Source organism: Ictalurus furcatus, chromosome 2 (assembly GCF_023375685.1).
Source record: "Ictalurus furcatus strain D&B chromosome 2, Billie_1.0, whole genome shotgun sequence".
NCBI lineage: Eukaryota > Metazoa > Chordata > Actinopteri > Siluriformes > Ictaluridae > Ictalurus > Ictalurus furcatus.
The window spans coordinates 9581877-9602208 of NC_071256.1; the positions used below are offsets into that span (position 1 = coordinate 9581877).

The following is a 20332-nucleotide window of genomic DNA, read 5'->3' on the forward strand; positions in this document are numbered from 1 at the left end:
TTACTATGAATTAGAATATGTTGGAAGAATGTGTTTTTAAAATGACATTTTATGAGTTCATTTTCACGACAGCTATCATATTTACAGAGCATTATACTATGATAATTAATATAAGCATAGTCATGTATCAGTCTCTGGGTAGAGTGCTTAGTATAAAGGTTTCTCACTCTAAGTTGGAGCATTAAAGCATTTATTTACTAAAAGTAAAATATGATCAACACACGGCTTTATAACATATTCACAATCTCAGATGTTATCACAATCTTACAAAGATGTTTCTCTCCATGTATACTATCTCCCTGTGTTGTGTGTCCTGCTCAATAGCACCATTCTGCTCTTCCTCAGCTCCTCGTGCTTGTCTCACTCCCTTTACAATGAAAATCCCACTTCTTTATACCTGTTAATTCTCATAATCTCATGACCACATTTGAAAGAACTTTCCTACACTTCAGAGAATGAGATGATGTCTGTACGTCGCAAAATTCTGATTAGCTACTGTTAGATCATTCTGGAAATTCCCTGTTCTTATGTAATGTGATCAGTTAGCCCATTTTTCTCACATCTGAGTCCCCCCATTAACCATCCAGGGAGTCTCGTGCTCATAAATCATTATATAACACCAAGAGGACCGAGAGCTTCTCCAGGCTTATTGCTCATGAAGTCAACATTTTTGATAACAACATGCTGCTTGATTTTTCCAGGCAGGCTGTCCTGCACTTCTTTGTGGAAATGCAGTGATGAATTGTCCCAGTGAAGTCAGCATTTTCAGTTTAACAGATAAAAATTTTTTTGGTCAGAATCCACAACAAGTAACTTATGTACAAAAACATGCATGCATTATTTATGTGGAAATTTAGTGTGAATTTCTGTAAGTCATGAACTTGACTGCACTGCCTCTCTGTTCATATACTTTACAGACTTGTATGACTTTACAGACTTACCCATAAGACTAGTATTAAGCTTACTGTATCAGTGGTTAATATTTCCAAAAGTTACTGCTATTTTTCAGTTTGTATTTTTCAAGTGTATATGCAAATGCCAGAAACATCCCTTTAATATGTCATCAGTGTATGAATTCCATATTCAGGCCTTTCTCTTCAGTAGATTAGCTTTTTATCAATATATATTTATGGTTGCACTAGAGTGATGCATGCTATTGCTGATTATGTTGACAGTACAATCATTTTATGTATCTGAGACCAAATTTCTCTAGAATATAATAGAGATATAATAGGGTTGCTAATATTTTCTGGCTTCCCCTGTTGTGCAAGGACATCTATAAGATGAAATGGCAATGCGAATCCTCACTCTATTGCTATCTAATCCATATCTATTTAACTTTTGCACCAGTGCTTGGCACTATTTCAAATGAAAGACATATTTCAAATGCAATTTATTGCCTGATAGACCAAGTGCATTATTTTAGTGCATAAGTTTATATTAAGATATTTCATTATGCTAAGAATAGTCTTTTCTTGATGGTTGCACCAGATGATATTTTGTAAAATGAACAATAAATGCAAATGCTTTGCAGTTGTGATCAGTCATTCAAAACACTATCAAATATTTTTATTAACCAGATCAATGTTTTCAACTTTAAATTTTCTTATACTTATTTTGATGCATAACCTCTCACATTCATTGCTGGTCAAAGTTTTTGAACACCTTATATTGCCATTGTTGGTTAATCTTTAAGAAATGTGTTCTTAAAGTTAAATAGATGTACAGGAACTGAGAAATATTTGTGACTTTTTTTATTTTATTGGGAAAAAAACATCTAGATGTAACTGGAAAAGGCTGATCTAGATCATCATTAGCTCACAACATATGTTGGTGTTACAGTTGACACTAATAATGTTTAATATGAACGATGAGAGTGAAAAAAAAACAACAAAAAAATAAGCTTACAATACCTTAAAGTCCTACAGTAACTGGTTTACACAGGAATTTAGAGTGCCATTAAAATCTGAGAGTGGACAATAAGTCTGTCCTTAAACACAAAGGTATAGGTATTTGATGATTATTGAGCTCCTAATTTAATTACCAATAGTGGGTAAACTGTAATAAATCATAATGTGTTCAAATTAATAATTTGACCAAAAATTAAAATTTACACAATTTCCCCTTTATCCAAAATGTAGCCAGACATGTTAGAAATTTGCATCTTCATCCGGTTGTACAGCAACTACAAAGCTGACGAGTAAGAGAAGCATATATCTACCAGTTTGGCATTGTGTAAACTGCAGGGTCTAAATCAGCACACACTTATAAAAGATAATTTGTGTCCTTTTAAAATTTTCCTCGTCTAATACTTATATTGGTGTAATACTGTAGAGTTCATTTAAGATAGATAAGGGTATTGTGCCTTGAAACATGTCTTTCTGGCAGTCCTGGATTTAAAACCCACTACAGTTGCTGTAATTGATCAAAGCATTCATAATCTCAGGATTACTGATTATCAGAGCCCTGCAGGACAGAAGCACAGCATAGTGGTCTGATTAATGAGATTATAGTCGGGTTACAGATGTATGTTGATTATAGTCAGAGTTTAAACTGTCTACAGAAGTCAGCACTGATTTGCTGTGATTGGTCCATATAGCTGTGTTTTATAGTTCTTTGAATCTTTAAATGTCATTGATTTCCTTTAATGGGGGAAAAAAAAGCACTTTGAGAGAGTTAATTAATTATGTTCTTTCTTGATTTATAATACAATGTGTGTGTGATTGTGCCCTGTGATGGCTGTGCCCTGGGATAGGCTCCAGGCGCCATGCGACCCTGTCTGGATAAGCGATACAGAAAATGGATGGATGGATGGATTTATAATACAAAACCACATTTAAAAAAATAAAAATGTATCTGCACTACATTCTGTTCATATTACTGTTGGCCTAACGATGGCATATTGACTAATTTGTACCTGTACACTGAACTAACTGTGCATGTATTTCTGCGTTTAGGTGCGGCATAAGGTCTCTAAGAAAGTATACGCTATGAAGAAGCTCAGCAAGTTTGAGATGCTCAAGCGCTCAGACTCTGCCTTTTTCTTTGAGGAGCGGGACATCATGGCCTTCTCAAACAGCCCCTGGATAGTGGAGGTAGAATAAAAATATACACCATCTACACACTATGTTTCACACACACACACACACACACGCTAGCACGCACACACACATGCACACACACACTTGAAATGTACTTGTACCCATCCACCATTAAGAAACAAATGGTTTTTCAAAAAAAACTTTTTATTTATTTATTTTGGTTGGGGGCTCCAGAGTGGTGCAACAGAAAAATGTTCACCTTATTATTCAGAGATGCCACAGCCGTCCACGGCCATGAAATGTTGGGTGGGAGGGATGGCACATGCGTGAGGAAGGGGGTGGATGCTGTCCTGTGATGCAGCCTGAGTGTCTTGGAGGAAGCATGTGTTAGTCTTAACCCTCCCTGGCTGGTAGCTGTCGTATGATAGGGGAGACCTAACTGCTGGGTTGGAATTGGCCAAGACTAAATTTGGGAGAAAATGGGAAAAAATGCCATCCCAAAAATCTTGATTGTTAGCTATGAAATAATTAAAATAAAAGCTACAAAAAAGAAATGATAAAAGTCATTGCTACAGTGAATGACAAAATCAGTCAGTCGAAAGTCATAAACTTTAAGTCCTTGCAGTAATCAATTGTTGTAGGTTTCATCCAAACAGAATACATCAATAATTGATTAATTAATCTATTAATTTTTATTTCAGTAGTATAAAGTTACAATTGAGGTGGCATGCTGATTGGCTCCTAAATTTGGTATGCTTGGAAAACCAATGTGTAATAAGCTACAAGTTTCATTTCAAGCCCTGCACTCTGAAGCTGTATTCTGTAGATACACTGTGTGCAGAGCTCTGCTGAATCAAATGGCTCAAAGTCATTGACCTCAGTGTTTCCTGGAAGCGTTTTTTGCATATAATTTGTAGACCACCAGATCTAAATAACGTCTGCTTTATTCAAACACATCCCTCATTTGGAAATTATAGATATATCCAATGCACAAAGTGTTTGTTTCTAATACTGTGAATGTATATTAGATGAAAGAATATAAAACTTAAACATGAAATAATTTAAGTTATTAACTGGTGAACCAGGACCAGTAATGGTTATGACAAAAATAGCTTAACATAATGCATACTAGTGGCAAACAGGAACCGAGCAAGACCAGCTTTAACAACAAGATTTTGCTGGACAATGAGAGCTACAGTAACAGACCAACATTTATTCTGCTCTTCAGTGATGCCAGGTCACATATTTCCCCACAGAATTGAGCTATACTTTATAGCCAAAAGTATGTTGATGCCTGCCCATCACACCTATTTGTGCTTGTTAACATCCCATTACAGATTTAGTCCATCTTTGCTGTTATAATAAGCTCCACTCTTCTGGGAAGGTTTTCCACTAGATTTTGGAGTGTGGCTGTGGGGATTTGTGTTAATTCAGCTACAAGAGCATTAGTGAGGTCAGGTACTGATGCTGGGCGAGGACACGTGAGGTGTAGTCAGTGTTCCAGTTCATCCCAAAGGTGTTCAGTGGGTTGAGGTCAGGGCTTTGTGCAGGCCACTCGAGTTCTTCCACTCCAACCTTTGCACTCTATGTCTCTATGGATCTCACTTTGTGCACAGGGGCATTGTCGTGGTGGAGCCGGATTGGGCCTCTTAGTTCCTGTGAAGGGAAATTGTAATTCCACAGCATACAAAGACATTCTTTACAATTGTGTCCTTACAACTTTGTGGCAACAGTCTGGGGAAAAATCATATATAGGTATAATGGTCAGGTGTCTACAAACCTTTGGTCATATGGTGATTCGTTTAACTTGTTCTCATGAGTTGTATTTTTTCCCCCAGTGGGTTAATGGTTTGATATTTTGGATACATTCTAGTAATTATATCAGAAACAATAACTACATTGTTTTAATAACACTTGATTAAAATGTGTCATATGAAGCTTGAAAATATTACAATATATTTGACAGTGGTGTTGCCATAAATTAATACACTTTAGAATTGTCCAATTTTGTACTGGGATGGTTTCATTGCTATTTAGCATGGTTTATAGTTTTGTCCATTGGGCTGGATTTGTCAAGCAGACATGGCAACCTTGCTGGTCTATTTTTTTGGCTCTCCGTTTTTGCAACGTATCTTTCGAAATAAGCTAGCTGTTAACTTCAATCTTCACAAAAGGCCAGCTACCTAACAAATTACTGTTCATAGTTAACTTATGAAGTTTATTCACAATATGTAGACTATAATTGGAAAAAAAGCAAAAGGCCACATACTAATCACTGAATTATGTGTAAAATGTCTTTGCTTACATTAGTTTTCAATCAAACTACTCTGACAAGGCACCATTGTTGCCCATAAGTATTAGAATTGAAATGCTGTCAGTTCAGAAGCATCCGTGGTCATATCATGGCACATAAAGTGTTGCTTTAAAAGCTTCAAATAAATGTCTGTGTTCAGAATGCCACAGGATCCTATTGAAGCCAGACTTTAGTTTTAGAGGCAAAGTGGCCACTGACTTTGTAACATTACAGACATGTTTAACTATTTATAAAGGCAGAATAAACAGTTCAACTTAAGAGCGCAGTGATATCTTGCCAAAATGTTACACTTTATTTGCTGTAATAAAGATATGGTCTACGTCTAAGTCAGCTGGATCTTAATCACTCACCCAGTTTCCACCTCATCCAGTTTTACCTCTGCATGCTAGATTTAATATAGATAGTTTTTTTATGTCATCATATTGGAGGGAACTGTGATACACCATGCCGGTACCCATTTATATAACTAGAAAAGGAAACAGTAATAATTATTTTGAAGTACATGTGTTATCAGGATAATCTCCATGTCTGTGAAGGTGTCTTTCTGTGTGGCAATTTTCATATTGCCAACAATGGAAATGAAGATGAGACATAGAGGACAGTACTTTATAATGTTTTTTGCAACTGCTTAGCTACTAAATTGAGACACACATTTCTAAGTATTGAACAGATCTTCAGTGATGAATAAAAGTATTAGTTATATATTTACAGTATCTGTATAGTAATTATCTTTGGTTTCCCTGTGTTTACGTAGCTGTGCTGTGCATTTCAAGATGAGCGCCATCTCTACTTGGTGATGGAGTTCATGGCAGGTGGAGATCTGGTAACCCTCACCATGAATTACGACATGCCTGAGGAATGGGCACGCTTCTACACAGCTGAAGTGGTGCTGGCACTGGATGCCATCCACTCCATGGGCTTCATCCACAGAGACATTAAACCTGAAAACATGTTGCTGGACTGCAGTGGCCACCTCAAACTTGCCGACTTCGGCACATGCATGAAGATGGACAAGGTGAGTGTGATCATTAAACTGTGTTTTGGGTGTCCATGAAGAGCGTCGTGATTGGAAATAAAATAGATGCGGGAGCTGGAGGTTTTTACTTTTTTGTTGGTAGTACCAGACATTCAGATATGAACGGCCACATTCATTAACATGGGACCTTATTGAGTGCTCATGTGACACTGTGTGATGTGTATACATCATTCATTCATTCATTCATTCATTCATTCATCCTTAGTAACTGGTTTATCCTGGTTAGTGCCATTGTACAAATAAAAATTTAAACGGTGGGAGCAGGCAGGATTGGTCAAAATACCTTCGAGACTGGGAGGGAGGGGGATTAAAAATATTCTTGTGCACACTTCTCACGCTTAACTCTTCGGAAGCATTTTTTTTTACATAAATAAGTAAAAAAAAAAATTCAGTATTCACAAATTCACATTCAGTATTTTTTTTTTTTTGAGATCAGGTTGCTGATTTCAGTATGGAAAAATTTTACAGTTCAGGTCACTCAGGGCAGGTAAAGACAATTGAGCTTGGAGCCATTTTTCATTTCCTTCTGTCAAATCCCTTTGTCTCTTTAAAGTGCATGCCTATATCTATATATCAAGAAAACACTGCAAAGGCAGTCATGGATTGAATAAGATTAATAAAAGAAATCTGTCTTTAAACTATTGTGTTCTTTACCTGTAGTGTAGGGGAATGAGCCAATTATAACATGGCACAACTGATGCCTATCTGTGGTAGTTAAACTCTCTTTGAGTGTGGGTGGGTGTGTGTGTGTGTGTGTGTGTGTGTGTGTGTGTGTGTGTCATGTCAACACAAGCTAATATTTTTGTTACGTTTAAGCTGACATTAACACAGTGGTACTTTTGTATTTGATTTACATAAGAGGAACTTCAAAATTATTTAATTTTGAGCCTTATGAATGCAATGCAATGTTTTCACAAACCATGCAACTGACTGAGAAACATAAAGTAGGTGAACTAAGAAAACTTTAATGAAATCATGCAAAACATTTCATCACAGAGTAGCCCAAGGCCTTAAAGCCAACACAAAGAACTATTGAAAACAACCCTTCCATAATGCTCAAAATGAAATCAATTTAAAAGTTCCTCAGACTCATATTGTCATGTAATGGAGGATGACATGGAAGCAAATGCAGGTATGACAGTTTAATGATAATAAATCCAAAGGTACAGGCAAGAGTCATGTGATCAGGCAAACAATCTAGAATAGGCAAGGCAGAGAATCCAGGTCGAGGGAATAAACAAAGTCAAAACTAGAATAAAAAAAAAAAACACAGTATCAAGGCTTGGTAATGACAGAGACAAAATGCAAGTGGGCGTATACTTCACAAAGACATCATCTTCTTCTTTTGGTTGTAATGGTGGTTGGCAAACCAACTTAAAGGTGGATTACCGCCACCTGCTGGGATGGAGTGGGGGGGGGGGCAATAAATAAATAAATACATTGAAATAATAAATAACTATATACTACATATTCAAACTACGGAATTACTAAAGTCTCTCACTTAACCCAGTATTTTTCAAACAATTTATTAGGGGATGGTGCACTTTTCCAGGTGTTTTCCCCAGCAAATTCTCTAGTGTCATGTTTTGCTTCCCAATTTGCATCTAAATTTTAATAGTTTAATAGTTTTATTCTTTCTCCCTCATATCTTTTGCAGTATATTTGGATGTGTTTTACCATCTCTTGTGTATTGCAGTGGGTGCAGAGTCCAGTGGGGTGTTTTCCTATTCCGTGTAATGTTAGATTTAAGCCAGCATGACCTATTCTAAGATGTGTAATTATCATCTCTTCTTTTGGGTTCCTGCCCTGCCTCATACTCATGCCTACTTGTTTTTGTATATTATATAGGTGTCGTCTGGTGTCAGCTATGTCCCAATATTACTGCCATATTTTGTGCGTGTGTCCCTTTATGATGGTTTTAATCTCCGCTCTACTTAATGGTACTTGTATATTAACTGTTTCATGCTTTATCGATCTTTTTGCCAAAACATCCACAGATTCATTTCCTTCCACACCTACATGTTCAGGAACCCAAAACAAGGAGACATTCAGCCCCCTACCATGGAGTATGAGAAGCAGATGAAGTATTTGGTAAACAATGTCTTGTCTACATGATGATTTCCCAGATTGTATACTTGACAGTACAGATAGACTGTCAGAAGCTATAGAGACATTTTGGTTCTGATTATCTTCTTCCAACCACAGCAATGCCAGTAGGACTCGTAATAGTTCTATAGTGTACACTAATAAGTGATCGTTTGCTCTTTTTTGACTGTTACTTCATAACGAGGAATGACAAAAGCAGCACCAGTGAGGCCTGTCTCAGGCTGTTTTGACATTTCTCTTTTAATATTTATTGTAGATTTGTATCTACAGATGGTTTTATGAATTTCTAGGGTGGTACAGTTGATAACACCACAGTGGAGCTTACTTGTAGCTGGCTGAGGCCTACATTTTGTGCCTTTGCATTTCCTACCCATCTGAAACTATTAAAATTAGTTCTATAATGCTCTGAGCAGTCTTGTAAGATGGCTTTTGTGGGGTGCACCCTGCTATGCCCTTGTAGATTTATCCAATACGCCAGCATTATCTTGACCCTCCTGATACAGAAAGGCATCTCTCCTGTCTCAACCTATAATACAGTCATTGGTGATGACGTAAATGCTTTAGTACAAATCCGGACTGCTTGTGCCTGTTCCACAACAAGCTTTTTAAGGTTTGATTTTGACGCGGACTTATATGCTAGCAACCATAATCAATGGCAGCTCTTATAAGAGCCTGATAGATGATTATGAGCAATGCCCTGCTTGCTCACCAGTCTCACATTATTAATCTTTTTACATGTATTCCTAACTTTATCAGTATGCTGACACCAGGTCATCTTGGATGGAGTTACATTATGAAGACCCTTGGATTCTGTACTGGCCAAACACTCCACCCACTGGAGGACTTGGCCAACGAACCAGGACAGTATGAACCCCAGCCACTGCCTCTGCTCAGGCTTGGGGTGCACCAGGCTCAAAAATTGTAATTGGTAGTTGAACAGAAAATACTCAGGGTAGCCGAAAAAAATCCATTGTAAGGCTCTGGGGGATCCATGGCAACCCATTGAGGAAGCTTGATTAAATTGAGTCTTGGTATCATGTTCTTTATTACCTTAGCATGATGTCTCCTTTGCTCTCCTGCTGCTTCCATGTTATATGCGAAGTATTCTGGCACATAATGGAGGATGAGATGGAAGCAAATGCAGGTATGACAGTTTAATGATAACAAACCCAAAAGTACAGGCAAGAGTCAAAGTACATAAACAGGCAAAGTTCATGCGATCAGGCAAACAATCTAGAACAGGCAAGGCAGAGAATCAAGGTCAAGGGAATAAACAAAGTCAAAACCAGAATAAACAAACACAGTCTCAAGGCTTGGTAACAACAGAGACAAAATACAACTGCACATATACTTCACAAAGACATTGTGTTTGAGATTCTCTTAAGTAGTGTGGTGAGATTGTCAGTGTGATTAGGAATAGGTGTGTGTGATTAATTCTCAGGAGACGGTGACGTGTCTGTGTGTTCCATTGGGAGTTGTAGTTATCAGCCATGTTTGTAGTTTGCGATGCTTTCTGGGAAATGGAGTCGCTAGTTTGCCGTGACATGACACATACGCAAATCGAGTACAAAAAGCCAGGAACCCAACTTTGCTGCTAAACTTATATAAAGGGAATAGAAAGATGTTAACTTGTGCAGCACTGTCATATTAACTGAACTACTGAGTCATTCTTTCAGTGTAGTTTGGTATTTGATGGCAGGAGATGCAAAATGCCTCAACACACTCCAGGCCTGATTGTCGTTGCCTACCTCTGAGTAGCTCAGATGTTAAACTTTTCATACTGAATTTGTCAACCTGAATTTGACTGACTGAATTTATGTACTGAAATTAGCTAAATGAAAATTTGGAGAGTGAATAATTGAATCTGCATTTGTGAGCACAGATGCACGATTTTTTTTTTTAATATAGATACTTTATTTTCAGAAAATCTGAATTTCATAATGTTAAACTCTGAATACTGAAAAAACTAAAATAAAATTTAAATGGTTTGGCTTTCCATTTCTGCCATCTTGTGGGAAACAGATTAAATGCACCCTGAATTGTTGATTTTCATATGAACACTGGATACAAGGCTGGAGAATTCACCCCAGATGGGACTCCAGTCCATTACAGGACATTGTGCACAAACACAGTGGAATAGCTAGAAATTAATTTCAGGGTCTTAAAGGGTCAGTCTGGACAAAAAAAAAAAAAAGAACCACTGACACAACTGTTGTAAACATGCCTTACAGTGATGATTCAACAGGCTCTGTAGTGAGATTTCCCAGTTTGAACACTAGGGAAACCCCAAACTGATTACGTATCTTGGAGGTGATGCAAAATTTGAAAGACTACGACGAATATTTTGATGAGAGGAGGAATGGGATGAGAAGGGGGTTGGTGCTCACTGAGTAATGGTATGTTCAGGGAAGTGCGATAGCCACCTGTGATCTGTTAGTAAACAATCATATTGCTTTGTAAGTAAATTATTGCAATGTAGTGAGTGCATTAATCAAGCGACAGAAATGACTCAATGGATGATGATTTTTTTTCTTGAGTTACTGTCACACAGTTACCAACCATACATGGTCAAGCCAGAATATACAGAATATATAGAACAACAGGAGGCAAGCAGAGAAAAGTGGTAGGCCTTTCAAAATTACACTTAGCCAAATAACTGAAGTAGCTACCATAATAGACATGAGTAGCTACCATAATAATCAGCTATAGCAATCAAAATTATTGAACCCCAATTGCAAATCAGGTTTATTGCCACAACCTGCCTTCTCAGAAATCTGGTTGTAGCCACTGATAGCTTTCTTTTTCTGCCCTGCCCAGGTATTTCATGAATTTTCTGCCCCTAGCCAGTTCAGGTATTTCATGTGTTTCAGCTCAAGCACACCTGGTGCAACTCATGAAGCCCTTGATTAGTTGCATCAGGTGTTCTTGAGACAACCCCTGTTTTGCATATTTGTGCTGTTGTGAGGGATTCTATTCAGGGGGATGAATAATTTTGAGACTGGAGAAATCATTATAAGTTGCATTTTCAGTTGAATTTGGGGAAACCACTTGAAGCATTCATTGTGTTGAACTATTTCAATTGCTTTTGGTTGATTTGTTCATTGCAAACAGCTGAAAGTCTGTACATTTTGACAATAAACCTGATTTGCAATGGGGTTAAATAATTTTGATTGCAACTGTATTGCAATCTTCCTTTGTGTTAGCGATCTTACTAGCCTTCTTACTAGTAGTTTTATAGGTGTCACGTATCGAGGTTGAACCAGAAGCAAGTGCAGATAATATTTATTTAAACAAACGTACTATAAGACAAAGACACTAAGACAACTTGGTATAACACTGTGGCATGAAACAAAACACCAAGACATAAACGACAAGCGTCTAGGACAACGAAAGACAAGCAAACAGTGCAGACAAGGACTATATATACACACACGAGTGCTCATTAACAAAACGTGAGTCAGGTGCAGGTGGTCATGTGACAGCTAGTGCAGTGCAGTGGCTGATGGGAAGTGGAGTCCAGAGTTTCTTGATACATGACAATAGGTGAGGACCTGAACTAGTTCTCCTAATTCAGTTCAGCTCCTTTTGTTTTGGGCATGCACCTTCACGGGTCTCTGTTTTGTACAAAATACAGACAGAATCTCTGCTTCCTTTAGCATCTTATTTGGAAGAAGACCCAGTAACTCTGCTTTCAGATCTATTTTATAATCTGCTGGTTTGAAGTGCACACTCTGAAGTGCACAATGGCTGCACACTCGGAAATATCCACAATTTTACAGTGGCGTTTAGACCCCTTTAGTGTTGTGCAACCTAGTTCCAAAAGACCTCTGGAGAAATGCAACTTGCTAGGCTAATCGGGTCTCTTGGAACCAGGTTGCACAAGTCTCTTTTGTTTACAAACACTAAATTCTTCTTCTTCTTCTATTGTCTGTATGTATATATATATATATATATATATATATATATATATATATATATATATATATGTATGTATGTATATATATATACACATATATATATCGGCCGTGATATAGGCCGATACCGATAGTTCTGACTTTTATGCCTTCTTTTAAATTATAATGATTAAATTAAAAGAATTCTGAAAGAAATGCAAATAAAAACTTTTCTCAATTTCAACAAGTTGTTTCACAGTAACTGGTCTCATAAACAGAAAACACATTACTCAATTTAACATTAACTAAATTCTGAAGATTAAAGTAAGATTTCTTAACTTATTCAATGTTATTAATTCATATTAACATTGACTGATTTCTAAAAAACCTCTTGTTAGGCTTCACATTCACTCTCCACAAACAAAAGCATTTCTACTTCATCACTGAACATCAAACTGGTAATACAGTGCATCCAGAAAGTATTCACAGCGCTTCACTTTTTCCACATTTTGTTATGTTACAGCCTTATTCCAATATGGATTAAATTCATTATTTTCCTCAAAATTCTAACAACAATACCCCATAATGACAACGAGAAAGAAGTTTGTTTGAAATCTTTGCAAATTTATTAAAAATAAAAAACAAAAAAGCACATGTACATAAGTATTCACAGCCTTTGCTCAATACTTTGTTGAAGCACCTTTGGCACCAATTACATCCTCAAGTCTTTTTGAGTATGATGCTACAAGCTTGGCACACCTATTTTTGGGCAGTTTCTTCCATTCTTCTTTGCAGGACCTCTCGAGCTCCATCAGGTTGGATGGGGAGTGTCGGTGCACAGCCATTTTTCAGATCTCTCCAGAGATGTTCAATAGGGTTCAAGTCTGGGCTCTGGCTGGGCCACTCAAGGACATTCACAGAGTTGTCCTGTAGCCACTCCTTTGTTATCTTGTCTGCGTGCTTAGGGTCGTTGTCCTGTTGGAAGATGAACCTTCGCCCCATTCTGAGGTCCAGAGCACTCTGGAGCAGGTTTTCATCAAGGATGTCTCTGTACATTGCTGCATTCATCTTTCCCTCGATCCTGACTAGTCTCCCAGTTCCTGTCGCTGAAAAACATCCCCACAGCATGATGCTGCCACCACCATGCTTCACTGTGACTGGTGCCTGGTTTCCTCCAGACATGACACTTGCCATTCAGGCCAAAGAGTTCAATCTTTGTCTTGGTCTTGGTCTGAGAGTCCTTCAGGTGCCTTCTGGCAAACTCCAGGCGGGCTGTCATGTGCCTTTTACTGAGGAGTGGCTTCCGTCTGGCCACTCTACCATACAGGCCTGATTGGTGGAGTTCTGCAGAGATGGTTGTTCTTCTGGAAGGTTCTCCTCTCTCCACAGAGACACGCTGGAGCTCTGTCAGAGTGACCATCGGGTTTTTGGTCACCTCCCTGACTAAGGCCCTTCTCCCTGATCGCTCAGTTTGGCCGGGCGGCCAGCTCTAGGAAGAGTCCTGGTGGTTCCAAACTTCTTACATTTACGGATGATGGAGGCCACTGTGCTCATTGGGACCTTCAATGCTGCAGAAATGTTTCTGTACACAACAAAATTGCCAGTGTTAATTTAACACCCTCAGTGTTGAATTTACACCCTACAGTGTTTATATAAGTCCATTGGACTCAAATGAACACTCTGGGTGTTAATTCAACACTAGGGATTTTACTGTGTAACCTTCCCCAGATCTGTGCCTGGATACAATCCTGTCTCGGAGGTCTACAGACAATTCCTTGGTCTTCATGGCTTGGTTTGTGCTCTGACATGCATTGTTAACTGTGGGACCTTATATAGATAGGGGTGTGCCTTTCCAAATCATGTTCAATCAAGATGAATTTACCACAGGTGGACTCCAATCAAGTTGTAGAAACATCTCAAGGATGATCGGTGGAAACAGGATGTACCTGAGCTCAATTTTGAGTGTCATGGCAAAGACTGTGAATACTTATGTACATGTTCTTTTTTGTTTTTTATTTTTAATAAATTTGCAAAGATTTCAAACAAACTTCTTTCACATTGTCATTATGGGGTATTGTTTGTACAATTTTGAAGAAAATAATGAATTTAATCCATATTGGAATAAGGCTGTAACATAACAAAATTTGGAAAAAGTGAAGCACTGTGAATACTTTCCGGATGCACTGTATATAATATAAACTTTTTTATATAGTAACATTAATGGGATATGAAATATACTACTCTACAAATATATTTTTCTGTGCTATGTATACTTTTTGTCAACTAGCCCTTTAATGCAGCGCTAGGGCGAGCGGGCAGCGTGGAAAAAAAAAATGTTTGACTCGACGGCGAAACTCCCGTTTCACTTCTGCTCACTTCCGGTGTAAAATTTTATGAGTGCAGAGATTACAGAGATTACAAATTGCAGTTTTGTCATCATTCCACACAAGAGACATGATCTTTACACACAGCATGAAATCATTGTGTTTTCCTGCCCTCTTTTGATTGACAGGATATAATCAGCCCTGATCATCAGATGTTTTTAAACTATCGGCCAATGGCCGATAGCGGGAAAAATAGCCTTTATATCCTTTATAGCCTTTGCACCGATATATCGGCCAATATATCGGTGCATCTGTAGTTACTATATCTCTTCTGGCAGCTCAAACTAATCAGGCCATCTGACCTTGCTCATCATCAAGCCTTTTCCACCCACAGAACTGTCACTCACTCAGTGTTTTTTTGTTTTTTGCACCATTCTACGTAAACGCTAGAGACTGTTGTGTTTGTAAAATCCCAGGAGAAATACCCAAACCAGCCCATCTGGTACCAACAACCATGCCAAGGTTAAAGTCACAGAGATCACACTTATTCCCCATTCTGATGTTTGATATGAACATTACCTTAAGCGCTTGACCTGTATCTGCATGATTTTTGCATTGTACTGCTGCCACATGATTGGCTGTTTTGATAGTTGCATAAATGTGCAGGTGTACAGATGTTCCTATTGAAGTGGACAGTGAGTGTGAAAAGTAGTTGGTTTGCACACCAGGTAACATCACTGCCTCACAGCTCTATCTTCAATCCTGACCTCGGCTTACTGTGATATAATGATTCATTCATTACATTGAAATATCCACTAACAATATCCAGTAAAGTTTACTCCAATTACTGTATATTATGGAACCAGACCAGCCAACCTTTATGCATTTTGCATAGGAACAGCATCATTTAACATAAATTTTCACTAGTATGAGTTATTTTTCTCTTTTTTTCCACAATAAATTGGGAGATAAGCCAATCGACATATGAATCATCCAATATACTGTATACATGTATGTGTATAGTGTATGTAATAGTACTATGCTGAATTGTGTCTGTGTGTGTGTGGTTGTGGGTGTTTGTGTCCAGTCTGGGATGGTTCGCTGTGACACAGCTGTGGGAACACCAGATTACATTTCTCCAGAGGTGCTGATGTCACAGGGTGGAACCGGTCATTATGGACGCGAGTGTGACTGGTGGTCTGTGGGAGTGGTTATCTATGAGCTGCTGATTGGTGAGAAGCTCCTCATCCCTTGTCTTCTCTTGTCTTCTCTTCTCTTGTCTTGTCTTGTCTTCTCTTAATAAATGTAGTTTTGTTCTGCTGCAGGTGAAACTCCATTTTATGCTGAGTCACTGGTGGGAACTTATGGCAAGATCATGGATTACAAAAAGAGTCTGAACTTCCCAGATGATATGGAAATGTCTAAAGAGGCCAAAAACCTTATCTGTGCCTTTTTGACTGACAGGTGGGAGAGAGTGAGAATCCCCCCCCCCATTCTCCACTTACATCAGCAAGCTACAAATCAAAAGTCAAAAAGTAAATGATTCCACTGATAATTGACATTTGAAAATGTCCAATTTCATGCAAAATAGGACAACACTTTAAAATATAGTTCCAAACCTCATAGGCAACTATGCAGGAACAAATGAGTTTTTTCATTAAAATGTAGGTTACTATTATTAACTACTATGGAATGCTAGTTAATTACTCAGTAATTAATTGAGTACTTTGGAGGAGTTCACTGTTAAGTAATAATGACTGACTCTTACATTTCTCCAGTCAAGGTCTAAAGAGAAATATGGATAGCAGTAACCAACAAAAGTATGAGGTTGTAACAAGTTGAAACAATGTTGAAACAATGGCCATTTTCAGGTTGAGTTTACTCATATTTTTAAGGAAGCAGGTGAACTTTCATTCCTAAGTTTAACCACCTGAAGTGCAACAAGGAAGGGTACCCCTTTTTTCACAGAGTGTAGGTCTTAACAATTGGGAATTGATGTCATTGGGATCAGTAATCACTCAATAGTTAGTCAGTTGGTCAGCAATTACTGCTTAATTTAATTGTAAATTACTCCACCTTAGTTTCCTATTAAACATACCTACTGAGTAATTAACTAGTATTCTATAGTAGGTAATAGTTGTAACCTAAGTACTAATGAATAACTACTCATTAGTTCCTGCTTAGATCCTGTATACATACCTATAAGTTATGGAATATTAGTATAAATTAATTGACTCCAGTAAATAAATTCCATAGGCTAAACCCATGGAGCAAGATGTGCGACTGCCATTATTATCAATTCGTAAAATGTCCTAGTCACACTTTTAAACATTCACACATATACACACATACACACATATACACACATATACACACACATACACACGTATACACGCATATACACACACTTGCACACATATACACACATATGTGCCATAGCCCTCCCTTTGGTTTTTGGCTTCAGCTGGAATGAACCACACGTGGCAGCTTGGTCCACTGTACCCCTCAGCATGTGCTAGTGAGCAAGGGAGGGGAGGTGTGTGTGTGTATGTGTATGTGTGTGTGCTTGTGTCAGGCTTGTGTCTCACTGCATTGCTTGACTATCACTTTCTCTAGCAGCTGGATATTAGTCACAAACACATAATCAGATCTACAGACCAGTTGATGTAGGAGCCGTGTGTGTGTGTGTGTATTGGGGGTGGGAGTGTGGGGGTTGTATTGCTTGGTTTTGCTCTATGCTCATGTGTGTTGATCTGTGCTTTGGTATGTTCAGGGATGTGAGGCTTGGGCGGACAGGAGTGGAGGAAATCAAACGTCACCCCTTCTTCAAGAATGACCAATGGACCTTCGACACCATACGAGACAGTAAGCAATGTGTTTGTTCACTCACAGTATGTTTTATAAAAATGTACAACTAGTTTAACTTCATTTCTTGAATGAGATCACATCCTCCCTTGTCATGTAGTTTGTAAGAAGTACATTGCTTTAATAACTTAAAGTAATGCTGATAAAAGTCTCATTAATTTAATTTACATGTCAGTTGGCTATAAGAAACTTTTTCTTTCAATTCACCGTAATTGAGTGTTCAGGGACCATTGGCTAATAATTTTTTTGTTAACTATGTGTACCTTTTGTTAATAGAACCTAGGATATTAATTTGGATTATTATTCATAATTTGCAGAAGTGGTGATGTCAGTCATATGTGTAACTTTGATTTGCATAATAATTTGGGCTAATAATAATAATTTCTGCATATTGTAGGTTTTTTGTGTTATATTGTTCGACGCTTTCTTGTAGTATGCCCTGTGTAGTGTGTCGTTGCTTGTTGTGTTGCTGGTTTGTGTTGTGTTCATTTTTGGATGCGTTTTCTGGGTGGAACTTGTGGCCAATGTGGAGCTTCTAATGAGAGGAGTGATGCAAAACCACCACTGTGGGGCCTCTCTCTCCTTTACTCCCTCTCTCTCTTTCTCTCTCTCTCTCTCTCTCTCTCTCTCTCTCTCTCCTCACTTCACTCTCACATGAACACACGTATGAACACATGCTGGATATTGAGAGTGCTTCCTCTTAACCCTCTTTACACTGTTCCTTAGCTTATTCTGTTTCTTATTTCCCTCTGGATCATCTGTTTTCAGTCTCAGCCAGTCAAGCTGCAATGGCTACTTATTACAGGAAAGGTTTGGCACACAAAAAAAGCCAAATGTTTGGCATACAACTTCAGTTTAGTTTGCTAGTTTTGCAATGTAGACTAAAAAATATAGCTATGGAGTGATGGAAGTCTGTCTCAGTAATGTTTTCTTTAATTAGATTTCCTAGTGTGTGAATTAATATCATCTATAAAAATGGTTAAAAAACCTTACTGTGTAGCTGCACACTGTAACCATATCAAGGCTGCCATCTTGGTGACACGAGTTATTAAAATTTACAATACAGACACACGGTCTGTTACAGAACTGTACTGGAGCCGGGACAGAACTGAGATTATGTAATGTAATGCTGTCATTTGAAATGAATATAAGAAGATTAGTGCATGTGTTTATGGAAAAGAATTTCATGTGAGATAGATTTCCATTACCTTTAACATACCTTTTATGTTAGTCTCGTAGCTCCAGTGAAGAACGTCGACACCAACTCTAAATTGGCTGGGGTAAAGGGAAATAGATTTTATATGGTAAACCTTTTCTTTGAATACATTTTTAATATCCACTTTGCTGCTATTTTCCTTAATATAGCTGTGTAAAGAGAGTGAGCTTAGAGCTATGGCACTTGGTTTTGGGTTCGTGTGCCCTCTTGTAAAATGCACACTGTGTGTATGTAGGAGAAAGAGTGAGAAGGTGTGTGAGTGTGTGAGCCAAGTTGTCTGCTACTGTAGAGAGGTGGACAGGGAGCAGGGGCCGGCTTGGCCAGCAGCAGACACCACTCCTTCCTGCAAACTACAGTGTCTGCTTTGTGTTGTACACACACTGAGCCTTTCACACACACACACACACACACACACACACACACACACACACCTACGAAAAAGGAGGTCTTTGCATTTTGACATTATTTCTCTCTCTCTCTCTCTCTCTCTCTCTCTCTCTCTCTCTTAGCCATGGCTCCTGTGGTGCCTGAGTTGAGAAATGAGATTGACACAAGCAACTTTGATGATATTGAGGATGAGAAAGGGGATGTTGAGACGTTCCCACCTCCTCGTGCATTTGTAGGCAACCAGCTACCTTTTGTTGGATTTACATACTTCAGGGAGGACCAGTAAGTCTCTCTCTCTCACTGTCTTCACTGTCTCTCTCTCTCTCTCTCTCTCTCTCTCTGTATATATGTATATTCATATGTATAGAAACTAAAATACATTACATTTTACATTACGATGTTCTAAAAGTGAAAGCAAAAAGAATACTTCAACACACTTTATCACTGATTATCATGTATGTGTTATTCTTCTTCTCTTAAGTCTTGGGTGCATTACACAACCTTTATGATCCCAGCATATTTTGAAAATATGGGGCATTATGCTCTGAAAAATCAGACTGATTTTTGTGGATTTGACTTTTTAAAAAACAAACATTTATGGTAAATGAAAATTTAGGAAACAATAAATGACCAAATAACTTGTTGCTGAACGGAACTGAACATACATTAAAACATGTGCTTTCTTGTTGCTAAGAGTTGGAAATAGCAAAACAAACACAATGGTCTCACCTGATTGGTTAACACTTTGGCACTTTTTGCTTTGGCAAAGCAGATGTTTTCCTTGTTGACATAGTTGCTATAGTTATTCAGCTTGACATTTGTTAAGCAAGGTTGTTTGTCCTTTAACTTAATTTGTTAATCAATTTTATCATGTCTGCTTTTTTTTATTATCTACTTGCTGTATTTACTTTTTTGTTTAGTTTAGTTTATACTTATAAAGTATATATTGTATATATATAAAGTATATATATATACTTTATATATTGTCCTTTTGCAAGGAAATTCATCTTGGAAGCTGAAGCCGAACAAGCACAACACACAGCAACAACAGTGGACACAGACAAAAAAACAAACAAACAAACAAACAAAAAAAACAGTTTTCAGTGGCTATCAACATGGTCCATTCAGATTTGAGATGCTGACATAGATG

At 37.9% G+C, this 20332-nt stretch overlaps 1 protein-coding gene across 3 annotated transcripts in view; it reads left to right on the forward strand.

Moving 5' to 3' along the window:
• LOC128621366 (rho-associated protein kinase 2) overlaps positions 1 to 20332 on the forward strand; it is a 60415-nt gene that overhangs the window by 8932 nt on the left and 31151 nt on the right. For all 3 annotated transcript variants that reach the window (XR_008388268.1, XM_053647087.1, XM_053647094.1), the window contains exons 4-9: positions 2958 to 3095; positions 6110 to 6370; positions 15802 to 15946; positions 16040 to 16178; positions 17488 to 17579; positions 19305 to 19464. Coding sequence is in view for 2 of the 3 variants with exons in the window: in XM_053647087.1 (XP_053503062.1) it covers positions 2958 to 3095; positions 6110 to 6370; positions 15802 to 15946; positions 16040 to 16178; positions 17488 to 17579; positions 19305 to 19464 (935 nt within the window). In the remaining variant the exon portion in view is untranslated. The remainder of the gene's footprint in view (positions 1 to 2957; positions 3096 to 6109; positions 6371 to 15801; positions 15947 to 16039; positions 16179 to 17487; positions 17580 to 19304; positions 19465 to 20332) is intronic.